Below are 25,332 nucleotides of genomic sequence, written 5' to 3' on the forward strand. Positions count from 1 at the left end.
CTAGTGGCGCAGTGGGTTAAACCCCTGTGCCGGCAGGACTGAAGACCGACAGGTCGCAGGTTCAAATCTGGGGAGAGGTGGATGAGCTCCCTCTATCAGCTCCAGCTCCTCATGCGGGGACATGAGAGAAGCCTCCCACAAGGATGATAAGAACATCAATCCATCCGGGCGTCCCCTGGGTAACGTCCTTGCAGACGGCCAATTCTCTCACACCAGAAGGGAATTGCAGTTTGTCAAGTCACTCCTGACACGACCAAAAAAAAAAAAAAACACCTGTGAATTGGGGGGAAAGGACCTGACTTTGATATCCTTGAACTTTAAAAAATGAACTATGTCTTTATCTACTTGATGTGAGCAATAGCCCTGGATCCAGAATTTCAGGTTATGAGATGAGGTGTGCCAGTTTTAGAAAAAACCTTCCTTGAGATTCTCACCTTTATGTAGAACTCATCCTTAAGGCATTTTGAAGGCTCTTGGCCCTTTTTGTCCCTTGGAAGTAAAAAAAGGTGATGGGAAAGATTGTCAAAAGAATGCATAATTCCAACATTGCAAAAGAATTGTGACTAGACCAAGGTGTGTACCGTGATTCAGGACATTAGTCTTGCATATTGCACCTGCAGTTTCCACAGTGGCTCTGCCAACCATGGAACTGCCACTCTACGAAATATATTAGCTGTCATGCACTTACTTCATGTTGATTTATTAATTACCTTGATCTTGTCATTGTCCCCTTGATCACTCTCACCAACCAATGACATTTACAGTGAATTCATGCTGTGAATGCTGGTCTTTGTTTAGCGAAAACTGTTCTAGCCATTCAGAAGAAGATATTATTAGGCATTGGACACTCCAAAATTTGCAGAAGTACTAATAAATTTGCATAATGTTGAGGCCTGCAATGACTAACTACTTGCTTGCTGGACTTGCTAATGAGAAACCCTGATAAGAACTGGGACAGTGATAACAGAAATGTTTGCCACATTCCTTATGTTGAGAGCGAAGTCAACATAGGATCAACACCAATCAAGAGGATCAACATCTGGCCAGGAAACTGAAATGGATCCAGGATGGAAGACGTCTATCATTAATTTACAACTTTGGGACTACATCAACAGAATATACCTATAAATGACTCAGTCTAATAATGCTCAAATTGTGACAGACAGAGACGTTGTTCACCCGCCATGCTCTGCTCCATGGGAAGGAGAGAGACTGTGTATTCAGATAGTGGCAGATCTGCACAGGAACAGTCTGGTCACTTTGGGGTTTCTTTCTCAAGGGAAGAGGAAGAAGTGCGCTTTTGAAGTCTTGGATTTTGTGCAGGGAGTAAGGTTCTGCTGTATGGAAAACAGAGATCTGGTCCTTGGCATTGTGCTTAGGGAAGAAGTTTTGGCATTTCAGCATTTTGGCGTTATGGAAGTTATGGAACTATGCATTGGCAGGCTGCAGGAAATCAGGGTCTGGCCTAACAGATGTTTCTCCAAGGAGGGAGAAAAGGATGTGGTAATATTTTGGATGCATGTGGATGAATGCGTGTACATGTGGTGTGAATGTTGAGTGAAAATGTAATTCCCCTTTGTTTGTTTGTTAACCAATGTAATTGTAAATCCAATGTAGTTGCATAGAGTCTGTATGTGTGTATGTCTAATGTCATTCTATGTCTAAATGTTTTTTTCTGTAATCTGATATACCTTCTCACATTGGAAATTGCAATAAAAAGAACCTATGCTCAGGGGCGGCTCATCCATTACGCGAAGTAAGTGGTCGCAAAACACTTTTTTTTTTGCCAGGGGCGCAGAAGCGCCTCTGTAAATGCCCCTCGACCGCCACTTGAGGAGCGCCCCCTCAGCTCACAACAGCCCTAGCAGTCCGGGGGGAGCCTCGGCTTTCTTGCCTCGCTGCCGGGCGATCCTCTTCCCAAAGGGGCCAGGCCCTTGAGTCTCGCTTAGCCCCTCTCGTTCCTGCTCCACCCAGCCACCGGGTGCATGAGCAGAGCCGGCGCTCAATCGTTCTCCGCGTTCGATCCCTTCCCCATGACTGGCTCCCTTTCCTGATCCCCTGGCGCTCCACCCGCCTCCTCTCCTCTCCCCAATCCGCGAGTGGGCCAAGGGGCAGAGCCGCCGCGCCTGGCCTGCTTCGGGTACAGAGGCGTGTCTGAAGACCCCAGTGTGCGTACCAAAAGTCTTCTCCTGACTTTCTCTTCAGCCATTGGGGCCAAGAGAGAGAGAGAGCCCCTCTGGCTGGAGGTATCTCCCACCTCCGCTCCCTCCTTTGTTTTTGCGCCTACCTTCAGGAAAGGTGGGCATCTCCACCTCTCTCTCTCTCTCTCTCTCTCTCTCAGTCCCAATGGCTGAGGAGAATGTCAGGAGAAGAGGTGACTTTTGGTGCATACGCCGGGGTCTTCAGGCACGCCTCCGAACCCAAAGCGGGCCAGGCAAGGAAGCAAGTGCGGCAAGTGTAGTTACTGGGATGTATAGTTCACCTACAATCAAAAAGCATTCTGAACTCCACCAACGATAGAATTGAACCAAATATGGCACACAGAACTCCCACGACAAATAGAAAATATATATCAATGATTGGTGGCGGGGGTTGCCAAAATACTGTTTGCTTACTGTTGAAAATTACCTAGGGCCGCCTCTGCCTATGCTTTAAAGTTATTGAAAAGTCATTCATGACAATCATGTTATACAGTGAACAACAACATTGCTTTATATGCAATGCTTCTGACACAAAATCATAATAATAAAAGCTTTAGAAGAAGGCAATTCAGAAGAATCAGTTCAAAACATTTTCTTGCACTGTATCCAGGTTATAAATGGATAAGATTGTTTGTTTTATGCTCCTTCCCACTCCATTTTTCTAGGCACTATCAAACTAAAAATAGGACACTAAGAAACAATATGCATGTGAAATAATGTCTAGTTATTGCAAGCAATGGAACACGGGAGGATCAGTCCTGCACAATTTTGCAACACTCCTGTTGACACAAGTAAACAAAAAAATATGATTGATCATGAAAGGAGGGGAAATTATCATGACTAGATAAATGTGTTGGCCTTGGTCTTCCTTCAGAAAAACAATCTGACGTTGTGAAGGTGATGCAATACAAATAATCTCGGAGAAAACCAAGAAACTGAGAAACTGGTTATGTAGCAAGGGCAGGGAAATGGTTTACTTTCCATGACAAACTGACACTTGGATGTCAAAACTCCTATTGAATTTGTTAGCTTTATAGTACTTTCCCAGCAAATGCACTTTGCAGTAGTGATTTGGCAACCTTGGCAAATTACTAAATTAGAAGGTGTGAGCTCATGACTCAAGGCTCCCATTCTCTTTAGATTCTGGTCAGTCTGAAAGGAGAAAGTGCATTTCTTTTCCTAAATAAAATTGAATCCCTGATTTCCCCAGGCCTGATTTTCTAATTTTTTCTAGAGTTATTAGGAGAAGCTGAAAGCAGAGGATGTGTAGGTGAAATGCAGCACAGAATAGGAAAAGAGGCACTACAGGAATATCTGGCTAATCTAAATGAATTCAAGTCTCCAGGACCGGATGAACTACATCCAAGTCTATTGAAAAAACTAGCAGAAGTGATTTCAGAATGGCTCGCAATCATCTTTGAGAATTACTAGAGAAAAGAAGTTCCAGCAGACTGGGAAAAAGACAAATGTTGTCCCCATATTTTTGTGTGTAGGGTGTTTGTATGTGGATTCAAACAGTTACCGCTCAGTCAACCTGTCATCACTATCAGGAAAGATTATGGAGCAGATCAATTTAGTTCAGCCATAGAGTGGGTGATTTTGAGCCAGTTACGCTTTCTCAGCCTTATTTATTTATTTATTTATTTCGTGTACTTCTACCCTGCCCTTCTCAACCCCTTAGGGGGGACTCAGGGCGGCTTACAAAAAGGCACAATTCGATGCCTGCACAATAATACAGATAAATGTATTAAAACAGCAATTAAAACAGTTATAACAGTTAAAAACAATCAGTATATATCACAGTCAGTAAACCAATCTCAAGCTCCGCGTTCGACAACTCAGAGTCCATATTTCATTCTGTATTGTTGTTTCCTATCAGTCCTTTATTTATCTGCCAGATTGCCCAAACGCCTGGTCCCAAATCCATGTTTTTAATTTCCTTCTAAAGGAAAGGAGGGATGTCGCTGTTCTAACTTCCCCGGGGAGTGAATTCCACAGGTGAGGGGCCACCACCGAGAAGGCCCTGCTCCTCGTCCCCGCCAATCTCACTTGTGATAGAGGCAGGGCCGAGAGCAGGGCCTCCCCAGAAGATCTTAAACTCCGAGGTGGGGTGTAGAGGGAGATCCGTTCGGACAGATATGCTAGAAGGCAAAAAGTACTTAAAAGATGTCTGGCAATGGAATATGTTGCTTTGGAGTATGATGGAGTTTTTCAACAGAGTCTAGATGGCAGTCTGTCGGAGGTGCTTTGATTCTGTCTACCTCCATGGTAGAAGGTTGGACTGAACGGTCCTTGGAGTCTCTTCCAACTTTATGATCCTGATTTGATGATCCTCTTCAGAAGAATAAGAATCTTCTGTATATTCCCTCCTTTACTTTTTTTACTAGGCACATAAGCAGGCCATTCATATGAGATGCAACATTTGGTAGCATGGTGGAAACTGACCACTAGCTTCAGAAAAATTGAAATCTTTTTTACTTCTCAGGCTGTATGACACAATCAACCTTTGTACTATAAGAACAAAAAAGTACTTCAGGAAGCACTCAAGATCCTTCAAGAAAGGAGTGGAGATCTATTTGTTTGAGAAGGATCTTGGGGTTGCAGAGTGCCAGGGGCAATTGCTTGTATTGTTCTCCATATCCGCTGATTCTGTATCCACAGATTATATAAGAGAGACTAATTTATTATACTATTGTAGATAATGGGACCTGAGCATCCATGGATATTAGCATCCAAAGGGGTAACCAAACACTAGTAGATGCCAAGAGCTCACTGTAGTCACTTTCCTCTTGTTATTAGGCATGGTCAGGTACCGTTGGAATCTTCGTAATTTGGAAAAAATTCGGAAAAATTACCTTTTCAAAGTGATTTTGAAGTTTTTAAGAAAACCGGAAGTCCCTTTGCCCTTCCGAAGCTTTTTCTGCCATTTTTGTTATGACTCATGAAGTGAGTCGAAAATGATTCAACTTTTCTCCACTTCTGGTCCCTGGCCTCAGCTCAAGCCAGAGAAGCCAGTTTTAAACCAGAAAAGGAATTTCCTGACCTCGGCTCAAGCCAGAAAAGCCAGTTTTAAACCAGAGGAGGAAAGAATTTACTCCACTTGCTTTTCCCCGCTTCTGGTTCCTGGCCTCGGCTCAAGCCAGATAAGCCAGTTTTAAACCAGAAAAGGAATTTCCTGGCCTTGGGCCAAGCCAGAGAAGCCAGTTTTAAACCAGAGGAGGAAAGAATTTACTCCACTTGCTTTTCCCCGCTTCTGATCCCTGGCTTCGGCTCAAGCCAGAGAAGCCAGTTTTAAACCAGAAAAGGAAGGAATTTCCTGGCCTCGGCTCAAGCCAGAGAAGCCAGTTTTAAACCAGAGAAGGAAAGAATTTGCTCTGCTTGCTTTTCCCTGCTTCTGGTTCCTGGCCTTGGCTCAAGCCAGAGAAGCTAGCTTTAAACCAGAGAAGGAAGGAATTTTCTCTGCTTGCTCTTCCCTGCTTCTGGAGTAAAACAACTACTTTCAAAGTAAAGACCACCCAATGAAACAGGAAATAACACTTTCAAACCATTAACGAAAGGATTCGGAAGTTTTGAAAAGTTTTGAAGATTTTCTTTCTGTGAAAATCAGAATTGACTTTAGAATCAAACCACCAGCGCCCCCTACACCCAAAACGAGTTTTGAACCATTTTTTATCAACAAGCCTACTTGTTATACTACCATAAAGACTATTGTCTGTATTCCGATTGTATTTATAAGACTATATGTAGTCTTATAATACTTTGTCCACTTGAGCCAAAGGACAGTATATACCGTATATACTCGAGTATAAGCCAACCCGAATATAAGCAGAGGTACCTCATTTTACAATAAAAAACTGGGAAAACCGATTGACTCGAGTATAAGCCGAAGGTGGGAAATGCAGCAGCTACTGGTATATTCCATAATAAAATTCGATACCAATAAAATTGCCTTAATTGAGGCATTGGTAGATTAAATGGTTTTGAGTAAATAAGATAAGACTGTCCTCTGACGAAAGCATTATTCTAACCTTAAGTGTAAATGTGTTTACATATCCTTCCAATAATAATAGAGTAAAATAATAAATGTAATAATAATAATAAAGAATAAAATAATAAATGTAATAATAATAATAGAGTAAAATGATTAATGTGATAATAATAGAGTAAAATAATAAATGTAATAATAACAATAATAAAGAATAAAATAATAAATGTAGTAATAATAATAGAGTAAATTGATTAATGTAATACTACTACTACTACTACTACTACTAATAATAATAATAATAATAGAGTAAAATAATAAATAAAAAAAACCTTGACTTGAGTATAAGCCGAGGGAGACTTTTTCAACCTAAAAAAAGGACTGAAAGACTAGGCTTATACTCAAGTATATACAGTAAATTGAAATATGAAAATGTATTATGGAGTTGTACATTATTTGGTATATTATATGATTCAACATTTTTAATTTAGTCATTAGAAACCTAGTCATTCCTAAAGATAAGCATTGCTCAGTGCAGTAAGATCAGCGTTTTAACATGTGGCTTTCCAGAAAATGTTAAGAAGATGAAATATTTTTAATGCGCAAGGATCTCAGCAAAACGTTTTATTCTTAAAAAAAACATGGTGCTATGCCATACAATCGACACATTACAATGCTATGAACATTACAATTTTACAGTCAATTCAGGACACTGCTGTTATTAAAGCATCAATATATAAATAGTTTTTAAAAAATAGTTTCATACAGCTATCAAGCAAAGTAAAGATCCATTCTCTAATCTCACAGCCAAGTTTTCAACGACGACATCAGTGAATGGTAGACATATCATAGAAAACAAATCAAAATACATTCATTCCGAGAGGTTTGTACAAACGGTTCCCAAAAGCGGTGCATTAGTTATGAAACACACTTTTCAGAATTATACATTCAATTCCTTTCCTTCTAAAGTAGTTGGGAAACTTGAGCATCACTTAGTTCAGACACTGGATATTTTAATCCAAGAAATATGGAAGTACAAAGAATAGTTTACAAAAGAAGGGATTTAGAAAGGAGTCTTTTGGTATCATTAAGGCTCATCCATTTATTCCAGCATAGAGTTTCAAAGACTCCAGCCTACTTCTCCAAATAGAAGAAGCGCATAAAGGAGGAGCCTGAAAGCCACAAAAGCATGTGCTGAAATAAACTGGTTGGTCTTTAAAATGCTACAGGATTCCTTTTCAAAATGCTTCCTGCTGTTTTTATGTTGCAGATATCTTTCTGAAGAGGAAAACAACCCAAGGCTTATAGTCTTATTACTTCGCTAAGCAATTAGGGCAGACTTTTTTTCTACTGTAGTCCAGACATATCTCGGAAGTAAACAAAGTGCAGCTCAAGGGTTATAATATATACACAATATACTAGGCTGTGAAGTGTGGTCCCGTTAAGTTTTACTCGCTGGAAAAAAATGCACAAAATGCAATCCAATCATGACACCAAAGCTCTATGAAGGCCATTGCTGGGAATTTCATAGTTTCTTGGGGTGCAGAGATTAAAATTACTAATCAAAACATAGAAATGGCATTCTGGCCACATTCAGTGTCAAAAAATGGACATGTGCAGCTCACTGAGATCTATATTCACCTCTGACATAGCTGCTCATCCCTGAACGAAAATATATTTCTGGCCTGGCAGTAACAGTTGAGTTATTTAATATTCTTGTGTCTTAAGAGTTTCTTGGGCACACCTCCCAATGAATTGGGTTGTTGTAGGTTTTTTCGGGCTATATGGCCATGGTCTAGAGGCATTCTCTCCTAGGAGAGGAGAAAATGCCTCTAGACCATGGCCATATAGCCCGAAAAAACCTACAACAACCCAGTGATTCCGGCCATGAAAGCCTTTGACAATCCCAATGAATTGTCGAAGGCTTTCGTGGCTGGAATCACTGGGTTGTTGTAGGTTTTTTCGGGTTATATGGTCATGTTCTAGAAGCATTCTCTCCTGACGTCTGAGACCTCACAACCTCTGGAGACCTCACAACCTCTGAGGAGGCTTGCCATAGATGCAGGCAAAACGTCAGGAGAGAATGCCTCTAGAAAATGGCCATATAGCCTGAAAAAACCTACAACAACCCAATTCCCAATGAAGTAGACAAGATCCACACCAGAAGAACGTCCTGCCAGATAGCAATCTTCAGCATCAATGTTTCTTCATGTAAAGGGATCCTAGTGGAAACCTATCATGGGTTTTCTTGGCAAGATTTATCTGAGAGGGATCACCCTTGCCTTCCTGAGACCGAGACCACATCTTTACTGACCATTTAATGCGGTGTGGCCAGACAACAAACTCACTAAAGTACACAAAAGAAATCCCTTAACACACATCGGTGCTCTATGGTTTGTGTAATCATCCAGGCCTCAAACTGGGTTCAAGATTTCCTACATAATCTGCATGGTGAAACTACTAGGTTGAAATATTCACACCTAGCTCCAGCAGACAAAAGTCCTTTGTCCCACCCTGGTCATTCCACAGATATATAAACCCATTTTCCTACTTCCAACAGACCTCACTACCTCTGAGGATGCTTGCCATAGATGCAGGCAAAACGTCAGGAGAAAATGTCTCTAGAACATGGCCATATAGCCCGGAAAATCCTACAACAACCCACTGAAACTACTTTGTTCAATACCAGTTTGAAACTGCATTAAATGGACAGTGTAGATGGGGCCTGAGAGCATGTGGTTTGACCAAAGTCAGCCAGTAGGTTTCCATGGATAAGTGGCGATTTGAACCCTGGTATCCATCACTCAATTGACTACACCACACTGACTTTTACTGATATATTAAGCACATTTATATTTTCATCCTTCTTTATGCTTAATGTAAGTCACAGTAGGTTTACAACAACTAAAATATATAGAGCTATACATCCAAGAGAGCTCTGAAAATATTTCTTTTGGATTACTCTTCCAGAATGACTCAAACAGCACGGCCAACAAAGCCTCTTGAAGCTGGTAGTTTCACAGCATGCATAACACGGGCATCTAGAACTCTGATTTGATCAGACGGGTATTACAAAAGGTAGCAATAAATACATTTTTAAAATGAGGTTTAGTAATAAATACAAGTAGAAAATAGCAGTGCTGCAATTAAACAATTTGATTTTTTATGAACATCAGAAGCAGAACTCAGTTCCAGCTTTTCCAACACAGGCTTCACAAGTACTTCATCCCTTTTCTGTCTCTCGCACAGTGATCTGTAATGATAGCTCCAAATCCATTTTCAGGGCTTCCTTCAGAGCTTAGTGTTCACCTGCAAAAACCACAGATAGAATAATTTGTAAGTGGAAAGATGTGAAAGTATAGAGAAGAAAGACGCCTTCTCAAGATTATTTTTCCCATGCTCTTCATCACTTTCCACTATCAGTGCCTCTTAGCAAATCTATATAAATAAAAATGTAATGTTCATTTGAAGGATTAACATAACTCATAAACCACTGGATGAATTGACACCAAATTTGGACAGCATACACCTAACCACCCAATGTATGTCCTTAACTCAAAAAATTGATTTTGTCTTTTGGGAGTTGTAGTTGCTGGGATTTATAGTTCACCTACAATCAAATAGCATGATAGAATTGAACCAACCAGAGCATACAGGACTCCCATGACCATCAGGTTTGGTGAGCATTGACCTTGAGTTTGGGAGTTGTAGTTCACCTACATCCAGAGACTACCATGGACTCAAACAATGATGGATCTGGACCAAACTTGGCATGAATATTCCATATGCCCAAATATGAACACAGATGGAGTTTGGGGGAAATAGACCTTGACATTTGGGAGTTGTAGTTACTGGCATTTATAGTTCACCTACAATCAAAGAGTATTCTGAACCCCACCAACGACAGAATTGGGGCAAACTTCCCACACAGAATCCCCATGACCAACAGAAAATACTTAAAGCCATCCAGTCCAACTCCCTTCACCGGGGCAAGAAAATGTAATCAAAGCCCTCCTGACAAAGAGCCTTTCAGCCATATATATATATATATATATGATTCACACACAGAGAGATATAGTATCATAGATTTGAAAGGGACCCCTGTAAAGAACGTATCAATGCCACCAATAAAATGTAAAGACGTGGTGTTAATCCCACCAAATGGGACCACCAAAAATGTAAGAAAGTTCCTAGACTGCTATTAAATTAAACTGCCACCAATAAGTTTAGAGACGCTGGTCTTAAAGTCTCTATTTATCCCTATTTGCGTTGTGAGGTAACTTTGGTAGAGTGGAATGCACCGAACGTAAAATCAATGGAGGAGGCAGATTTAAAATACAAAGAGAACAAGTTTATTATTAAACAAAGCGTAATTGTTGCAATATTGAGATGTTGAGCTTGGCATATGCTTGATGGTTACAAAATGGCTTGGTTGAGATACATTCAGGCTTTAGATGTTACAATCTTTTAAACTCCTTCTTCAGTGAAGTGCTTTATTATTTCAGTGTTCCCTGTTGTGAATATTCACACTGTTTGTCCTATACCGGATCAAACCACTGATCTCCAGTCTTCCACTACTGGCGATCCTAAAACCCCCTCTGTTAGATTCTTTTTCAATCAAGCAATCTAACGAGGTTTCCCTTCAGCTCCCTTGCTGAAGAAATATTCACAAACACTAAAACTAACTGAATCTATACTGCTTCACACCACAGAGCCCTAACTGTCTCTGCTCCTCCTCTCAGGGTCTCATCCTCCTGACTGAAACTAACTCAGAGTCCCTATCTGACTCTGCTACCCTCTCTCAGGGTCTCTTCCTCCTGACTGGACTACTTTCTCAGAGTCCCTTCTTGACTCTGCTATACTCCCAGAGTCCCTAACTGACTCTGCACTCTCTCAGGGTCTCATCCTCCTGACTGAAAATTAACTGTCACTTTCAAACCTTTTTCTCCTTAAGCTCCGCCCACCTCCTCTTCTTGCCTTGTCACCATGGCAACCTATCTCTCACAGCTAGGACATGGCAACCAATGTAAAACATAAATACAGTTTAAACACATTATAAATAACACTTTATAATAAACATATCTCTACAACCCCTAAAGAAGGACAATTATATATTGCATGTTCCAGAGTAGGCAAACCAAACAATCTCCACATCAACACTGACAAAGAAACAGCAAGAAATACTGTTTACCCACAAGAATAAAGAAATTACATATATTAAAAACCAACACTTTCTCATTACTTTATTTTCCAGATCACCAAACTGGGCCACAGCAACGCGTGGCAGGGGATGGCTAGTAATTTAAAAAATCAACTGGGAACTGATCTCTTGGTGTCTATAGGGGTCACTTTTGCTAGATACTCACAAACACACTATTCTAGGCCATGAAAAATGTATTTAGTCTTAATATCAGCTCATGCATCAGCCCAGCCTTTTAATTGCTCTGAACAGGCAGGATTCTTTTTAATATATATGTGTAATTGTGATAATTTTATGCTTATGTTGTTTTGTTAATCTTGTTATGCTGTTTATTCTGTATGTTTTGGTGAAGTTGCTTGGAAACCGCCCTGAGTCCCCCCTCGTGGAGATAGAGTGCCATATAAATAATTTATTATTATTATTATTATTATTATTATTATGAAAATACTTATAATTGTTACTGTCATGTATGTTCAAGTTAACTCGAACGTATGGCAACCCAATCATAAAGGGCTTTTTTTTTTTTTGCAAGACTGAGGGTGTATCCACACTGTAGAATTGATGCAGTTTGATACCACTCTAGTTGCCAAGGTTCAATGCTATCATTGAACCATGAGAATTGTATCATTGAATCATGAGAATTGTAGAGATAGCTTTTATTCTAGAGCTGTAACTATACTGAACTCCATGGTTTCGCATTGATGTGGCATTGGGGCTGTGTGGTGGTGATCTCAGTGTAGAAAGATGGGTGTGTTGTTTTGCGATATGTACTGGGGAAAGCATTTAATTTTGTTGTGCAATACTAAGACAATAAATCTAGTCTATGATATGCTATTTATAAGGTGTTTTGCCTGCTCTTCTAAAGAGTGCTGGTACCGCACCAAACAATATCTCCCATGATTCCAAACTGCACTGAGCCATGCAGTTAGAGTGGTGTCAAACCATATTAATTTTACAGTGTAGATGTCTCCATATTCAGAGAGGCTTACCACTGCCTTCAATCAAGCACGATTGATGGTGACGAGGGACAGGGCCTTCTCCGTGGTGGCCCCCCAACTCTGGAACTCTCTCCCCAAGGACATCAGACAAGCCCTAACGTTGGCAATCTTTAGGAAGAGCTTGAAGACATGGCAGTGTGCCTTCCCAGAATAGGAAACTCCAAGCATCATGTCTCAAATGCACTTTACTAGAGATTTAAGATTGTCTGCACATTGCATCTATCTCCAAAAACCTATCCATTTCACCTGTCATGTCCGGCATTTTTAAAATTTTTAATCATTACATTTGGCCCGGCCTTAGTTTTAAATGCGTCGTGGTGTTATTGTCCAATGTTTATTGCTAGTCTTTTAATGTTTATCATTTTGTTTTATGAGTTTATGAGTTTATTTATTGTTGTATTTGTTATGCTGTTGTTTTATTGATGTGTTGGGCCTCGGCCTCTTGTAAGCCACACCGAGTCCTTCGGGAGATGTTAGCGGGGTATAAATAAAGGATTATTTATTTATTTATTTATTTACCATATTTATTAGGGCTGGGCAACCACGGAAAAAATTGTTTCTAAACTCGATTCGTTTTTATGGGGTTTTTGTGTTTCGATTTTTAAAAGAATTCCGAAATTTTTCTTTAAAAAAGTTCGAAATTTACAAAATTATGAAACAATTACGAAACAATTTCGAATTCTATTCGTTAATGGCGGACGCGACCGCGCAATACGCTAAAAAAACCTCCAAATGGGACAGGGGGAACTTCTGAAGCTTCCCTCTCCCTCTGTTGTTGACTGTTGGTGTGATAATTATATTTTTTTTTCACTAATAAAACAAACAACAACTATAAAACTTGCACCAGACATGCGGAAATAATAACGAAACGATTTCAAAATGATTTCGAAACGATTTCGAAACAATTACGAAACGAATTGAAAAATTCGTTTCGATTTTTAGTTGCTCCTGAATGGTTCAATATCGCTTCGTTATTAAAAAAAATAACGAATTAATAACGAATTATGAAATGAACGAATGAAACTGCCCAGCCCTAATATTTATATACCGCCTTTCTTAGCCCGAAGGTGACTCAAGGCGGTTTACAATCGGCATAATTCAATGCCTCCAACAACATAAAAGATAGTTAAAACATCCCCGCCTTGACTACTGCAACGCTCTCTACGTGGGGTTGCCTTTGAAGACGGCCTGGAAGCTCCAACTAGTCCAACGGGCGGCAGCCATGGTACTAACAGAAGCAGGGCGCAGGGAGCATACAACCCCTCTGCTGTACCAGCTCCACTGGCTACCGATTAGCTACCGGGCCCAATTCAAAGTGCTGGCTCTGGCCTTTAAAGCCCTAAACGGTTCTGGCCCTACATATCTATCCGAACGTATCTCGGCCTATCAGCCCACCAGGACCCTAAGATCTTCGGGAGAGGCCCTTCTCTCCATCCCGCCTGCTTCACAGGTGCGGCTCGCGGGAACGAGAGACAGGGCCTTTTCTGTGGTGGCCCCGCGGCTTGGAATGCCCTCCCTATAGAGATAAGATCAGCCACCTCGCTGATGGTATTTCGGAAAAAACTGAAAACATGGATGTTTGAGCAAGCATTCGGCTAATCCGATGCGATGAAGTTTTTGATCAAGGACTGGCAATCACAGACAACGAAACTGGATTATGATTTTAATTAAGAGATGCATTGGTCTGTATTGGTGGCCCAATACTGTGTATTGTATATGTATGTGTTTTATATTTTTAATCGGAATATTGTTGTTTTAAATGTTGTAAACCGCAATGAGTCGCCGTTTTAGGCTGAGATATTAGCGGTATACAAGTGAACTAAATAAATAAATAAAATAAATAACATTAACATATAGTATAAACCATATAAAAACTATAAAAGCAATACAACACAAGTCCTTTGCTAAGGCTGAGAAAGTGTTACTGGCTCAAAATTTCCTGAAATCCGAGTCCAGTACTCATACCATTACAACAGACAAGCCCATGCGATCATAATTACATGCCCTATAATAATAGGACAAATATTCAATATTCTTTGAAAAGGTACATTATCCCCAGTAAGGAAAAGCTGACATATTTCTATTTAAGCCACACTTTATGTCCAATAATTTTAACTGTTTGGAGAACAGAATCACAAGTAATCCTGGGAAGGTGTTGTACACATGCAGAGTTAGTTTAGACAGTTTGCAAGTACCTGTTTGAGAATCTTACTGATAATCAACTTGACCCATCGGGAAGTGGGATCCAGGCAGACTTCTTTCCCAGACTTCAAGGTGGCTCTATTTGAATGAAGAGAGCAGGGTTACATCACTAGAGGAGACATGGATTTCAAGAAAGGGGCTGGGCAGGTTCAGGAGACTTACATGACTTCAGAGACGGGGCAATGGGGACCCTCAGGAGTGAGCTCTATGTTGGCAAAGTGCCTGGGCGCAATCATCTCGGAAACCTTCTGAATGCACCGGCAGCGCAACTCTCCGGTCATGGGGGCCGCTGTGGAGGGAAAGACAACAACAGAGACTCACAATGCAACTCTATGGATGTTTCAAAAATCATGTTGAATATATTCGCTGGGGATCGCTGTAACGGTCTGGATGAGGGCGAACAAACTGAAACTAAATCCAGACAAGACAGAGGTACTCCTGGTCAGTCGCAAGGCCGAACGGGGTATAGGGTTACAGCCTGTGCTGGACGGGGTCGCACTCCCCTTGAAGGCGCAGGTTCGCAGCTTGGGTGTGACCCTGGACTCATCGTTGAGCCTGGACCCCCAGGTTTCAGCGGTGACCAGGGGAGCATTTGCACAGCTCAGGCTCGTGCGCCAGCTGCGCCCGTATCTCGGGAAGTCTGACTTGGCCACGGTGGTACACGCTCTTGTCACATCCTGCCTGGACTACTGCAACGTTCTCTACGTGGGGCTGCCCTTGAAGACGGCCTGGAAGCTTCAGCTGGTTCAGCGCGCGGCAGCCATGTTACTAACTGGAGCGGGTGGCAGGGAGCACACAACGCCCTTGTTGTCCCAGCTCCACTGGCTGCCGATTTGCTACCGGACCCAATTCAAGGTGCTGGTTTTGGCCTACAAAGCCCTAAACGGTTCCGGCCCAAAATACCTTTCCGACCGCATCTTGGCCTACGAGCCCACGAGGACCTTGAGATCGTCTGGGGAGGCCCTTCTCTCGATCCCGCCTGCCTCACAGGCACGGCTGGCGGGGACGAGGGAGAGGGCCTTCTCGGTGGTGGCCCCCCGGCTGTGGAACACTCTCCCTGCACACATCAGACAGGCGCCTTCCCTCATGTCCTTTCGAAAAAGCCTTAAGACATGGCTGTTCGAGAGGGCATTTAATTAAGTGCTAAACAATACGGTAATGAGAACTGGAATGGAACAAGGAATATGAGACTGGCTATGATTCCACTAAGAGACGAAGCGGATTTTTAGTGTAGTCTGTAATTGTTGTATAGTTTATATGTTGTTGAAACTGGCTTTTTTGTAATTGTCTTTTATGTGTACTGTACACCGCCATGAGTCGCCCTTATGGGCTGAGAATGGCGGTTAATAAGTGCATCAAATAAATTACTACCTTACTACCTTGCACGTAAGCTAAGGATACATCTACGCTGTAGAATTAATACAGTTTGACACCATTTTAACTGACTTTAATCTTATCAATATGACTCTTATTACCAGTATAAGATTAATCTGCATCTGCACTGTAGAATGAATGCAGTTTGACACTACTTTAATTGCCCATGGTTCAATGCTATGGATGCCAATGAGCAAAACATACAAGTTTCTGTGTCAAGCAGGAACAAAAATATTAATACTGTAAATACTAATAATTTAATAATAATCATATTGGTAAAATAACTGGGCACTAAATACTAATAAATACTAATAAATATTAATAATATACTGGTAATAAGAATTTATTGATAAAATAATCAGGCACTGGGATTGTTGCGCAGCTGGCTGAGTGTCAGCTGCATTAAGATCACTCTGACCAAAAGGTCATGAGTTCGAAGCCAGCTTGGGTTGGAGTGGGTTTCCAACCAATTGTGTGTAGCCTGTTGTCGACCTTTGCAACCCGAAAGACAGTTGCATACAAAACACTGCCTCCTAACTTAAACATGCAGAAAAAGAGCACACCATGTTATTGTTGCTGCTATCGATCTTCAAATTATTTCGTTGGATATTCAAATCCCATTATATGCAATGGTATAGTAGAATAGTTTCCCTCATATAAAGTGACAAAAACTTGGATTGTTTTTGGACTTAAATGTTCATGCTGTGGATGGTTGAATCCATGGATAGAGACTCTATGGATATACATGCCAACTATAAGATCATCTGAGGAGGCCCTGCTCTCGATCCTGTCTGCTTCGCAAGCTCGCTTGGCGGGGATGAGGGACAGGCCCTTCTCTGTGGTGGCCCCTCGGCTGTGGAACTCCCTGCCTAGGGATATTAGATCAGCCCCCTCCCTCCTGATTTTTCGGAAGAGAGTAAAAACCTGGCTCTTCGAGCAAGCATGCGGAACCCCGGAATAAATAGTCAAGCTTGAGATGGAGAATGACCCAGGAACGGCCAAGACGATGAAACGGATGAAGATTGGAATGAGAGGATATAGCTCTTTTTAAATTGTTATTGCACTGTCTTTTTTGTCTAAATGCACTTAATTGTTTTTGCTTTTTGAATGTATGTATTGATGGCATGAATTGTGCTGATATGTAGACCGCCCTGAGTCGCCTGCGGGCTGATATGGGTGGGATATAAATAATGTAAAATAAATAAAAATAAATAAAATAAATATTTCTTGTGCAGGAATACAATTATTTTATCAATATCTGTTGTTTCCTTATAAACAGTTCTTAAGAAAGAGAAATAAGGTGATTATAACTTCCCCAAGTCACGCTAAACTTAAATAATATCTTTCTACATTCCGAGCATGTGCTATGCAAACAGTTTGGGATTAGAAGTGCTTTGGGTTTCTGATTCTTTTGGATTTTGCAATACATGTATTTGCATAGACATACTTAATGCGGTATCCTGGAAATGAGACTCAAGTCTAAACATGAAATTCATATACAGGAATGTTTCATGTAAACTTTATAGACACAGCCTGGAGGTAATTTTATAAACAATACTTCAAATAATTTTGTGCACACCGAACCATTGGAAAGCAAAAGCCTTGTTCCGTCTTCTAGGAGCTTGGTTTGCATTGCCCCTTAGTTGCATGAAACACAGGGGCGGCTCAACCCATTATGCAAAGTAAGCATTTGCAGTATAGTTGATTTTGCCCAGAGGCGCTCTTGAGGTGCTCTTGGGGGAAAATAGACCTTGACATATGCGAGTTGTAGTTACTGGGATGTATAGTTCAACTACAATCAAAGAACATTCTGAACTCCACCAATGATGGAATTGAACCAAATATGGCACACAGAACTCCCATAACGAACAGAAAATATATATCAGTGATTGGTTGGGGGTGGGGGGGGGGGAGGCACCAAAATACTGTTTGCTTAGCGTTGAAAATTACCTAGGGCCGCCTCTGATGAAACAGCATCCTTTTGCATTTTCCCCAGGGTTGCTATAGTCTCCACCGAGAAGGCCCTGTCCCTCGTCCCCACCAGACATGATTGCGAGGGTGGTGGGACCGAGAGCAGGGCCCTTCCAGAAGATCTTAATAACCTTGATGAGTCATAGGGGAGAATCTGTTCGGACAGGTAAATTGGGCCGGAGTTCTTTAGGGCTTTATAGGTCAACACCAGCACTTTGAATTGTGCTCGGAAACTGATTGGCTTTAGGCACAGTCTGGCTTTAGGCCGGGACATGGTACCGAGACAGCCTTGGTCGCCTTAGTGGATGATCTGCGCCGGGAGCTCAACAGAGGGAGTGTGTCCCTGTTGGTGCTGCTGGACCTCTCAGCGGCCTTCGATACCGTCGACCACGGTATCCTTCTGGGACGCCTCACGGGGATGGGTCTTGGAGGTACTGTTTTACAGTGGCTCCGCTCATTCCTTGAGGGTCGGTCTCAGAAGGTGTTACTGGGAGACTCCTGTTCAACCCCACAACCTTTGTCTTGTGGGGTTCCTCAGGGCTCAATACTGTCTCCCATGTTGTTTAACATATACATGAAGCCGCTGGGAGAGATCATCCGGAGTTACGGAGTGTGATGTCATCTGTACGCGGATGATGTCCAACTCTGTCACTCCTTTCCACCTGCTACTAAGGAGGCTGTCGAGGTCCTGAACCGGTGCTTGGCCGCTGTGATGGTCTGGATGAGGGCAAACAAATTGAAATTGAATCCAGACAAGACAGAGGTACTCCGGGTTAGTCGTAAGGCCGAACAGGGTATAGGGTTACAGCCTGTGTTGGATGGGGTCGCACTCCCCCTGAAGACGCAGGTTCGCAGTTTGGGTGTGATCCTGGACTCATGGAATGGAAATATGGACGACAAATTTGGATCACGACTCTAGTTATGAGATGCATTGTGTTGTTATTGTGGTGTCAATATTGTATATTCTGCTCTTGTGGTTTTAAATTATATATCGTTGATTGATTTTTACCTTTGTTATAAACCGCGTTGAGTCGCCTGTTAGGCTGAGAAACTGCGGTATACAAGTAAAGTAAAGTAAAGTAAATAAATAAATAAATAAATAAATGGCAGCCAGTGGAGCTGACGTAACAGAGGGGTAGTATGCTTCCTGCACCCCGCTCCTGTTAGTAGTCTGGCTGCCACTCGTTGGACTACTTGTAGCTTCCGGGCAGTCGTCAAAGGCAACCCCACGTAGAGAGCGTTGCAATAGTCTATACGGGATGTAACCAGAGCGTGGACCACCACGGCCATATCAGACTTTCCAAGGTACGGGCACAGCTGGCGCACAAGTTTTAATTGTGCAAAAGCTCTCCCGGCCACCGCTGAGACCTGGGGTTCCAGGCTCAGCTATGAGTCCAGGAACACTCCCAAGCTGCGAACCAGCGTCTTCAGGGGGAGTGTAACCCCGTCAAGCACAGGCTGTAACCCTATGCCCTGTTCGGCCTTTCAACTGACCAGGAGGACCTCTGTCTTGTCTGGATTTCGTTTCAATCTGTTAGCCCTCATCCAGTCCGTTACAGCGGCCAAGCACCAGTTCAGAACTTGGACAGCCTCCTTAGTAGTAGGTGGAAAGGAGTAATAGAGTTGGACATCATCTGCGTACAGGTGACACCGCACCCCGAAACTCTGGATGATCTCTCCCAACGGCTTCATGTATATGTTAAACAACATAGGGGACGGTACCGAGCCCTGCGGGACCCCACAGTACAATGGCCTGTAAATGTTCTGTTTGATATTCAAATCTGGAGTGGCCTCAACTGCTGAGAATCCTAAGCTTCTAAGTAAGGCACCCACAGTTCACGCGGATAAAGAGAGAAGCACATCTTAGTTTTAACTTTATAGCAGTGGTTCTCAACCTTCCTAATGCCGCGACCCCTTAATACAGTTCCTCATGTTCTGGTGACCCCCAACCATAAAATTATTTTCATTGCTACTTCATAACTGTCATTTTGCTACTGTTATGAATCGTAATGTAAATATCTGATCTGTGGGATGTATTTTCTTTCACTGGATGAAATTTGGCACAAATACCCAATACGCCCAAATTTGAATACTGGTGGGGTTGGGCGGGTGGATTGATTTTGTCATTTGGGAGTTGTAGTTGCTGGGATTTATAGTTCACCTACAATCAAAGAGCATTCTGAACTTCACCAATAATGGAATTGAACCAAACTTGGCACAGGGAACTTCCATGACCCAGAGAAAATTCTTGAAGGGTTTGGTGGGCATTGACCTTGAGTTTTGGAGTTGGAGTTTACCTAGATCCAGAGAGCACTGTGGACTCAAACAATGATAGATCTGGACCAAACTTGGCATGAAATACTCAGTATGTGCAAATGTGAACATTGGTGGAGTTTGGGAAAAATAGACCTTGACATTTGAGAGTTGTAGTGGCTGGGATTTATAGTTCACCTACAATTAAAGAACACTCTAACCCCAGCCCTCAATGGATCTGCACCAAACTTGGCACATTACCTACATGGCCAACATTGATAACTGGTGGGGTTGGGGGAGGGGGGGGGGAGGCTGTTTGAATTCTGGGAGTTGCAGTTCACCAACACCCAAAAGGAAGAGGACAGATCTTCAGCCTTCTGTGCTAAAAGGGTTCCTAAGGCCATCAAAAATATGTGTTCTCTGATGGTCTTTGGCTACCCCTCTGAAATCTCCTTGTGATCCCTCCAGGGGTCCCGACCCCCAGGTTGAGAAACACTGCTTTATAGGGTCTGGGTGTGATGGCACAGGCCTCGCTATCTCAAATTTGGAAGATTTCAGATTTCCAGATCAGGGAAACTCAACCCTGTACATACTGATACATAAGTATATTAAGTTATGGTTTGATCTACTCATAAAAATTCCTTTTCAAATTATGAATATTTGTAATATTTTAAATTAGGAATACTCAACATGTACATACTAATAACACTATGTAACACATTTTGAAACACATTCTGTTCCTAGTTTGAAAGTGTTATTTCCTGCTTAATTGTGTAGTGTACTTTTAAAGTAGTTGTTATACTCTAAAAATTGTGCTTTTGTGACTTCCACACTATGTTGAATTGACTGTGAGATATTCATTAAAAAAAACTACAGCAAAATGTGCTGCAGGATGTCTTGTAAAAACAAAGCTTTTGCAGTTCAATAAACGTTTCCCAATCTTGTCATGATTGAGCCAATTAAGAAATGACATTTGTAGCCTATGAACAAAACTCGTGTTACAAAGGCCCCTTCTACACTGCCAAATAAAATCCAGATTATTGCTTTGAATTGGATGATATGGCAGTGTGGACTTATATAATGCAGTTCAAAGCATAATCTGGATTATATGGCAGTGAAGGACTAGCCATAGTGATTAGTTATAATAAAATGCTGATCAAACTATTCATACTTGGAATATTCTGGGCACCACAACTGAAGAGAGATATTGACAAGCTGGGATGTGTCCAGAGGAGGATGACTAAAATGATCAAGGGTCTGGAGAACAAGCCCTATGAGGAGCGGCTTAAAGAGCTGGGCATGTTTAGCCTGAAGAAGAGAAGGCTGAGAGGAGACATGATAACCATGTATAAATACGTGAGAGGAAGTCATAGGGAGGAGGGAGCAAGCTTGTTTTCTGCTGCCCTGGAGACTAGGACGCGGAACAATGGCTTCAATCTCAACATTAGGAAGAACTTCCTGACTGTGAGAGCTGTTCAGCAGTGGAACTCTCTGCCCCGGTGTGTGGTAGATGCTCCTTCTTTGGAGGCTTTTAAACAGAGGCTGGATGGCCATCTGTCAGGGATGCTCTGAATGCAATTTTCCTGCTTCTTGGCAAGGGGGTTGGACTGGATGGCCCATGAGGTCTCTTCCAATTCTATGATTCTATAATAGTTCCTTTTCAAGCATGCATGAAACAAACTTCCTAATATTGCTGAAAGCTTACCTTAAAAAAAAACCCATAAATACCAATATTCCAATATTTTCGGTCACTTCTACACATCCACAGACCATTCCCACATGTTTCAAATAAGAGTCCCCATCTACACTCCACTGTATGCCTGGTTTTTGTTTTGTGTGTTTTGATAAGTATTTTACAGAGGTATGCTTTAATATGAGTATTTTATGGAGTTTTTCCAGTATGATTATGTGTTTGTTTATGTTTTAGTAATGCTGTAACCCGTCTCAAGCTGTAAGGAGAGGCAGGCAAGAAATAAAACTATGATGATGATGATGATGATGATGATGATTATTATTATTATTATTGCATTACTATATAATGCCATTTGGACCTGCATTATAGTATCAGTGTAAACAATGATGCAGTTGAATTGCAGTATATATGAGTTTGATCCTATAATGCAATTTCAAAGGGCATTAGATGGGGCCTTAGGACCCTTCTACACTGCCATATAACCCAGATGTCCCAGTTTTGTTTGTTCAATCTACAGTGTTAGAATCATAGAATCAAAGAGTTGGAAGAGACCTCATGGGCCATCCAGTCCAACCCCCTGCCAAGAAGCAGGAGTATTGCATTCAAATCACCCCTGACAGATGGCCATCCAGCCTCTGTTTATAAGCTTCCAAAGAAGGAGCCTCCACCACACTCCGGGGCAGAGAGTTCCACTGCTGAACAGCTCTCACAGTCATGAAGTTCTTCCTAATGTTGAGATTGAAGCCATTGCTCCGCGTCCTAGTCTCCACGGCAGCAGAAAACAAGCTTGCTCCCTCCTCCCTATGACTTCCTCTCACGTATTTATACATGGTTATCATGTCTCTGTGGCCCACATGGGGGTTCTGTGTTGGAGGCTTGGCCCAATTCTATCGTTGATGGGGTTTAGAATGCTCTTTGATTGTAGGTGAACTATAAATCCCAACAACTACAACTCCCAAATGTCAAGATTCTATTTTCCCCAAACTCCACCTGTGTTCACATTTGGGCATATTGAGAGTTTGCTCCAGACCCATCATTGTTTGAGTCCACAGTGATCTCTGGATGCAAGTGAACTACAACTCCAAAACCAAAGGACACTGCCCACCAAACCCTTCCAGAATTTTCTGTTGGTCATGGGAGAACTCTGTGCTAAGTTTGGTTCAATTCCATCCTTGGTGGGGTTCAGAATACTCTTTGATTGTAGGTGAACTACAAATCCCAGCAACTACAACTCCCAAATGACAAGATCAATTCTTTTTGAGTGAAGGACATACATTGGGTTGTTAGGTGTCTTGTCAATTTGGTGTCAATTCGTCCAGTGGTTTTTGAGTTCTGTCAATCCCACAAACGAACATTACATTTTTATTTATATAGATTACTAGCTGTCCCCTGCCACACATTGCTGTGGCCCAATCTGTGTATATGTGTTTTGTGTGTGTATATATGTGTGTATATATGTATGTTTGCATAAATATATGTGGGTGTATATTTGTGTGTGTGTATATATGTGTGTATATATATTTGTGTATTTGTGTGTTTATTGGGCTCCTCTCAATCACACTTTTGTGTACATGTATATTGTGTATGTGTGTGTATATATTTGTGTATATATGTGTGTTTGCTTATATGTGTGTGTGTGTGTGAATATTTGTGTGTTTATGTGCACATGCATATTGTGTATATGTATGTATATATTTGTGTATATATGTGTGCATATATTTGTATTTGTGTGTTTATATGTGTACATGCATATTATGTATATGTGTGTATATATTTGTGTATATGTGTGTGTGTGTGTGTGTGTATTTGTGTTTATATGAGTACATGCATATTATGTCCGGGGAGAGGCAGATGAGCTCCCTCTATCAGTTCCAGCTCCTCATGTGGGGACATGAGAGAAGTCTCCCACAAGGATGATAAAAACATCAAATCATCCGGGCGTCCCCTGGGCAACGTCCTTGCAGATGGCCAATTCTCTCACAACAGAAGTGACTTGCAGTTTCCCAAGTCGCTCCTGACACGACAAAAAAGGTATATGTGTGTATATATTTGTGTATATATGTGTGTTTGTTTATATATGTGTGTGTGTGTGTGTATAGATGTGTGTGTGTATATTTGTGTTTACATGTGTACATGCATATTGTGTGTATGTGTGCTTGTCTATATGCATATTTGTGTGTATATATGTATGTATGTATGTGCATATGTATATGTGTGCATGTATATATGTGTATATGTGTGTGTTTGTGCATATATATGTGTGTGTGTGTGTGTATGAATGTGTGCATGTGCATATGTATATGAGTGTATAGGCTTGGGCAATCCATGGTTCTAAATGGTTCTGAAGTACTTAAAGTTCTGGTGGTGAAAATTTCAAAACTCTAACAAAACTCTCAAAATTTCATAATAAATGGCAGTTCCTAATTGGTTCTGTCATTAAAATCACCAATAATGAAATAATAATTACATTTTGAAAGTTTTGTTAGAGTTCTGAAATTTTCACTACCAGAACTTTAGTTTTGTAAGTACTTTAGAACCATTTAGAACCATGGATTGTCCAAGCCTAGTGTATATGTATATGGTGTATTTTGGGGGGTTTTAAATCTGTTCCGCTGGGGTTTTGTGTGTGTGTGTGTGTGTGTGTGTGTGTGTTTATGGGTGATGGACACTTGTTGGACTGTTAGGTGTATTGTGTCCAAATTCCGTGTCAATCCGTCCAGTGGTTTTTGAGTTGTGTCAATCCCACAAACGAACATTACTTTTTTATTTATATAGATGATGATTATTATTATTATGAAATCAGATAATCCAGATTATTTGGATTATATGAGTCTACACTATCCTATAATCCAGTTCAAAGCAGATAATATGGATTTTATATGGCAGTGTAGAAGGGACCCAAGTAGAGGTTTGGGGTGCATCTACTCTGCAGACTTAATGCAGTTTGACACCGCTTGATTGAGATGCAATCATGGGAGCCTCCTCTGCCAAAGAGTGCTGCTACCTCCCCAAACATGCATGGAGCCATGGGGTCAAACTGCAACAATTCTACTTAGATGCACCTCCAGTAACTTCCTTGTAGTTATTAAGCCCTGCAAGCATAACATTGAAGGAAGAAGCAGATTGCATAGGCAGATGATGGGTCTCCTGGGCTGCTTACCTTGAACCTGGCAAGTGATCCCAAGCAGGAGAAGCAAGGCGAGGCACCGCAAGGCGGACAGAGCGAGGATTGGACGGCACTGGATCATGTTGGGAGGTCTGGGCTGCAAAGAGAGGGTGCTCTGAGCAACTCCATTCACCGAAGGCGCTTTTAAGCCTCCTGAGCCAACAAGGGGAGGGACCTGCTCCCACTTTTGAACCTCTGCCAGGGCTTTTCTGTAGAAACCGCCCTCTAAGGGATTGAGCCAGAAAAAACCGTGTGGACAAGTTCTTTGGAAACAGTTGCAGCCTAGCCT

General features: G+C 41.6%; 1 protein-coding gene across 1 annotated transcript; it reads right to left on the reverse strand.

Annotated features, from left to right (window-relative positions):
- Positions 1-8,202: 8,202 nt before the first annotated feature.
- On the reverse strand, positions 8,203-25,247 carry LOC132778418 (interleukin-8-like). The gene is made up of 4 exons (XM_060781340.2): positions 25,038-25,247; positions 14,749-14,875; positions 14,580-14,664; positions 8,203-9,495 (listed from the first exon to the last, which is right to left on the reverse strand). The coding sequence occupies exons 1-4, from the start codon at positions 25,123-25,125 to the stop codon at positions 9,478-9,480; spliced, it is 318 nt and encodes a 105-aa protein (XP_060637323.1). The 5' UTR covers positions 25,126-25,247; the 3' UTR covers positions 8,203-9,477.
- Positions 25,248-25,332: the final 85 nt, after the last annotated feature.

Source organism: Anolis sagrei, chromosome 6, assembly GCF_037176765.1.
Source record: "Anolis sagrei isolate rAnoSag1 chromosome 6, rAnoSag1.mat, whole genome shotgun sequence".
NCBI lineage: Eukaryota > Metazoa > Chordata > Lepidosauria > Squamata > Dactyloidae > Anolis > Anolis sagrei.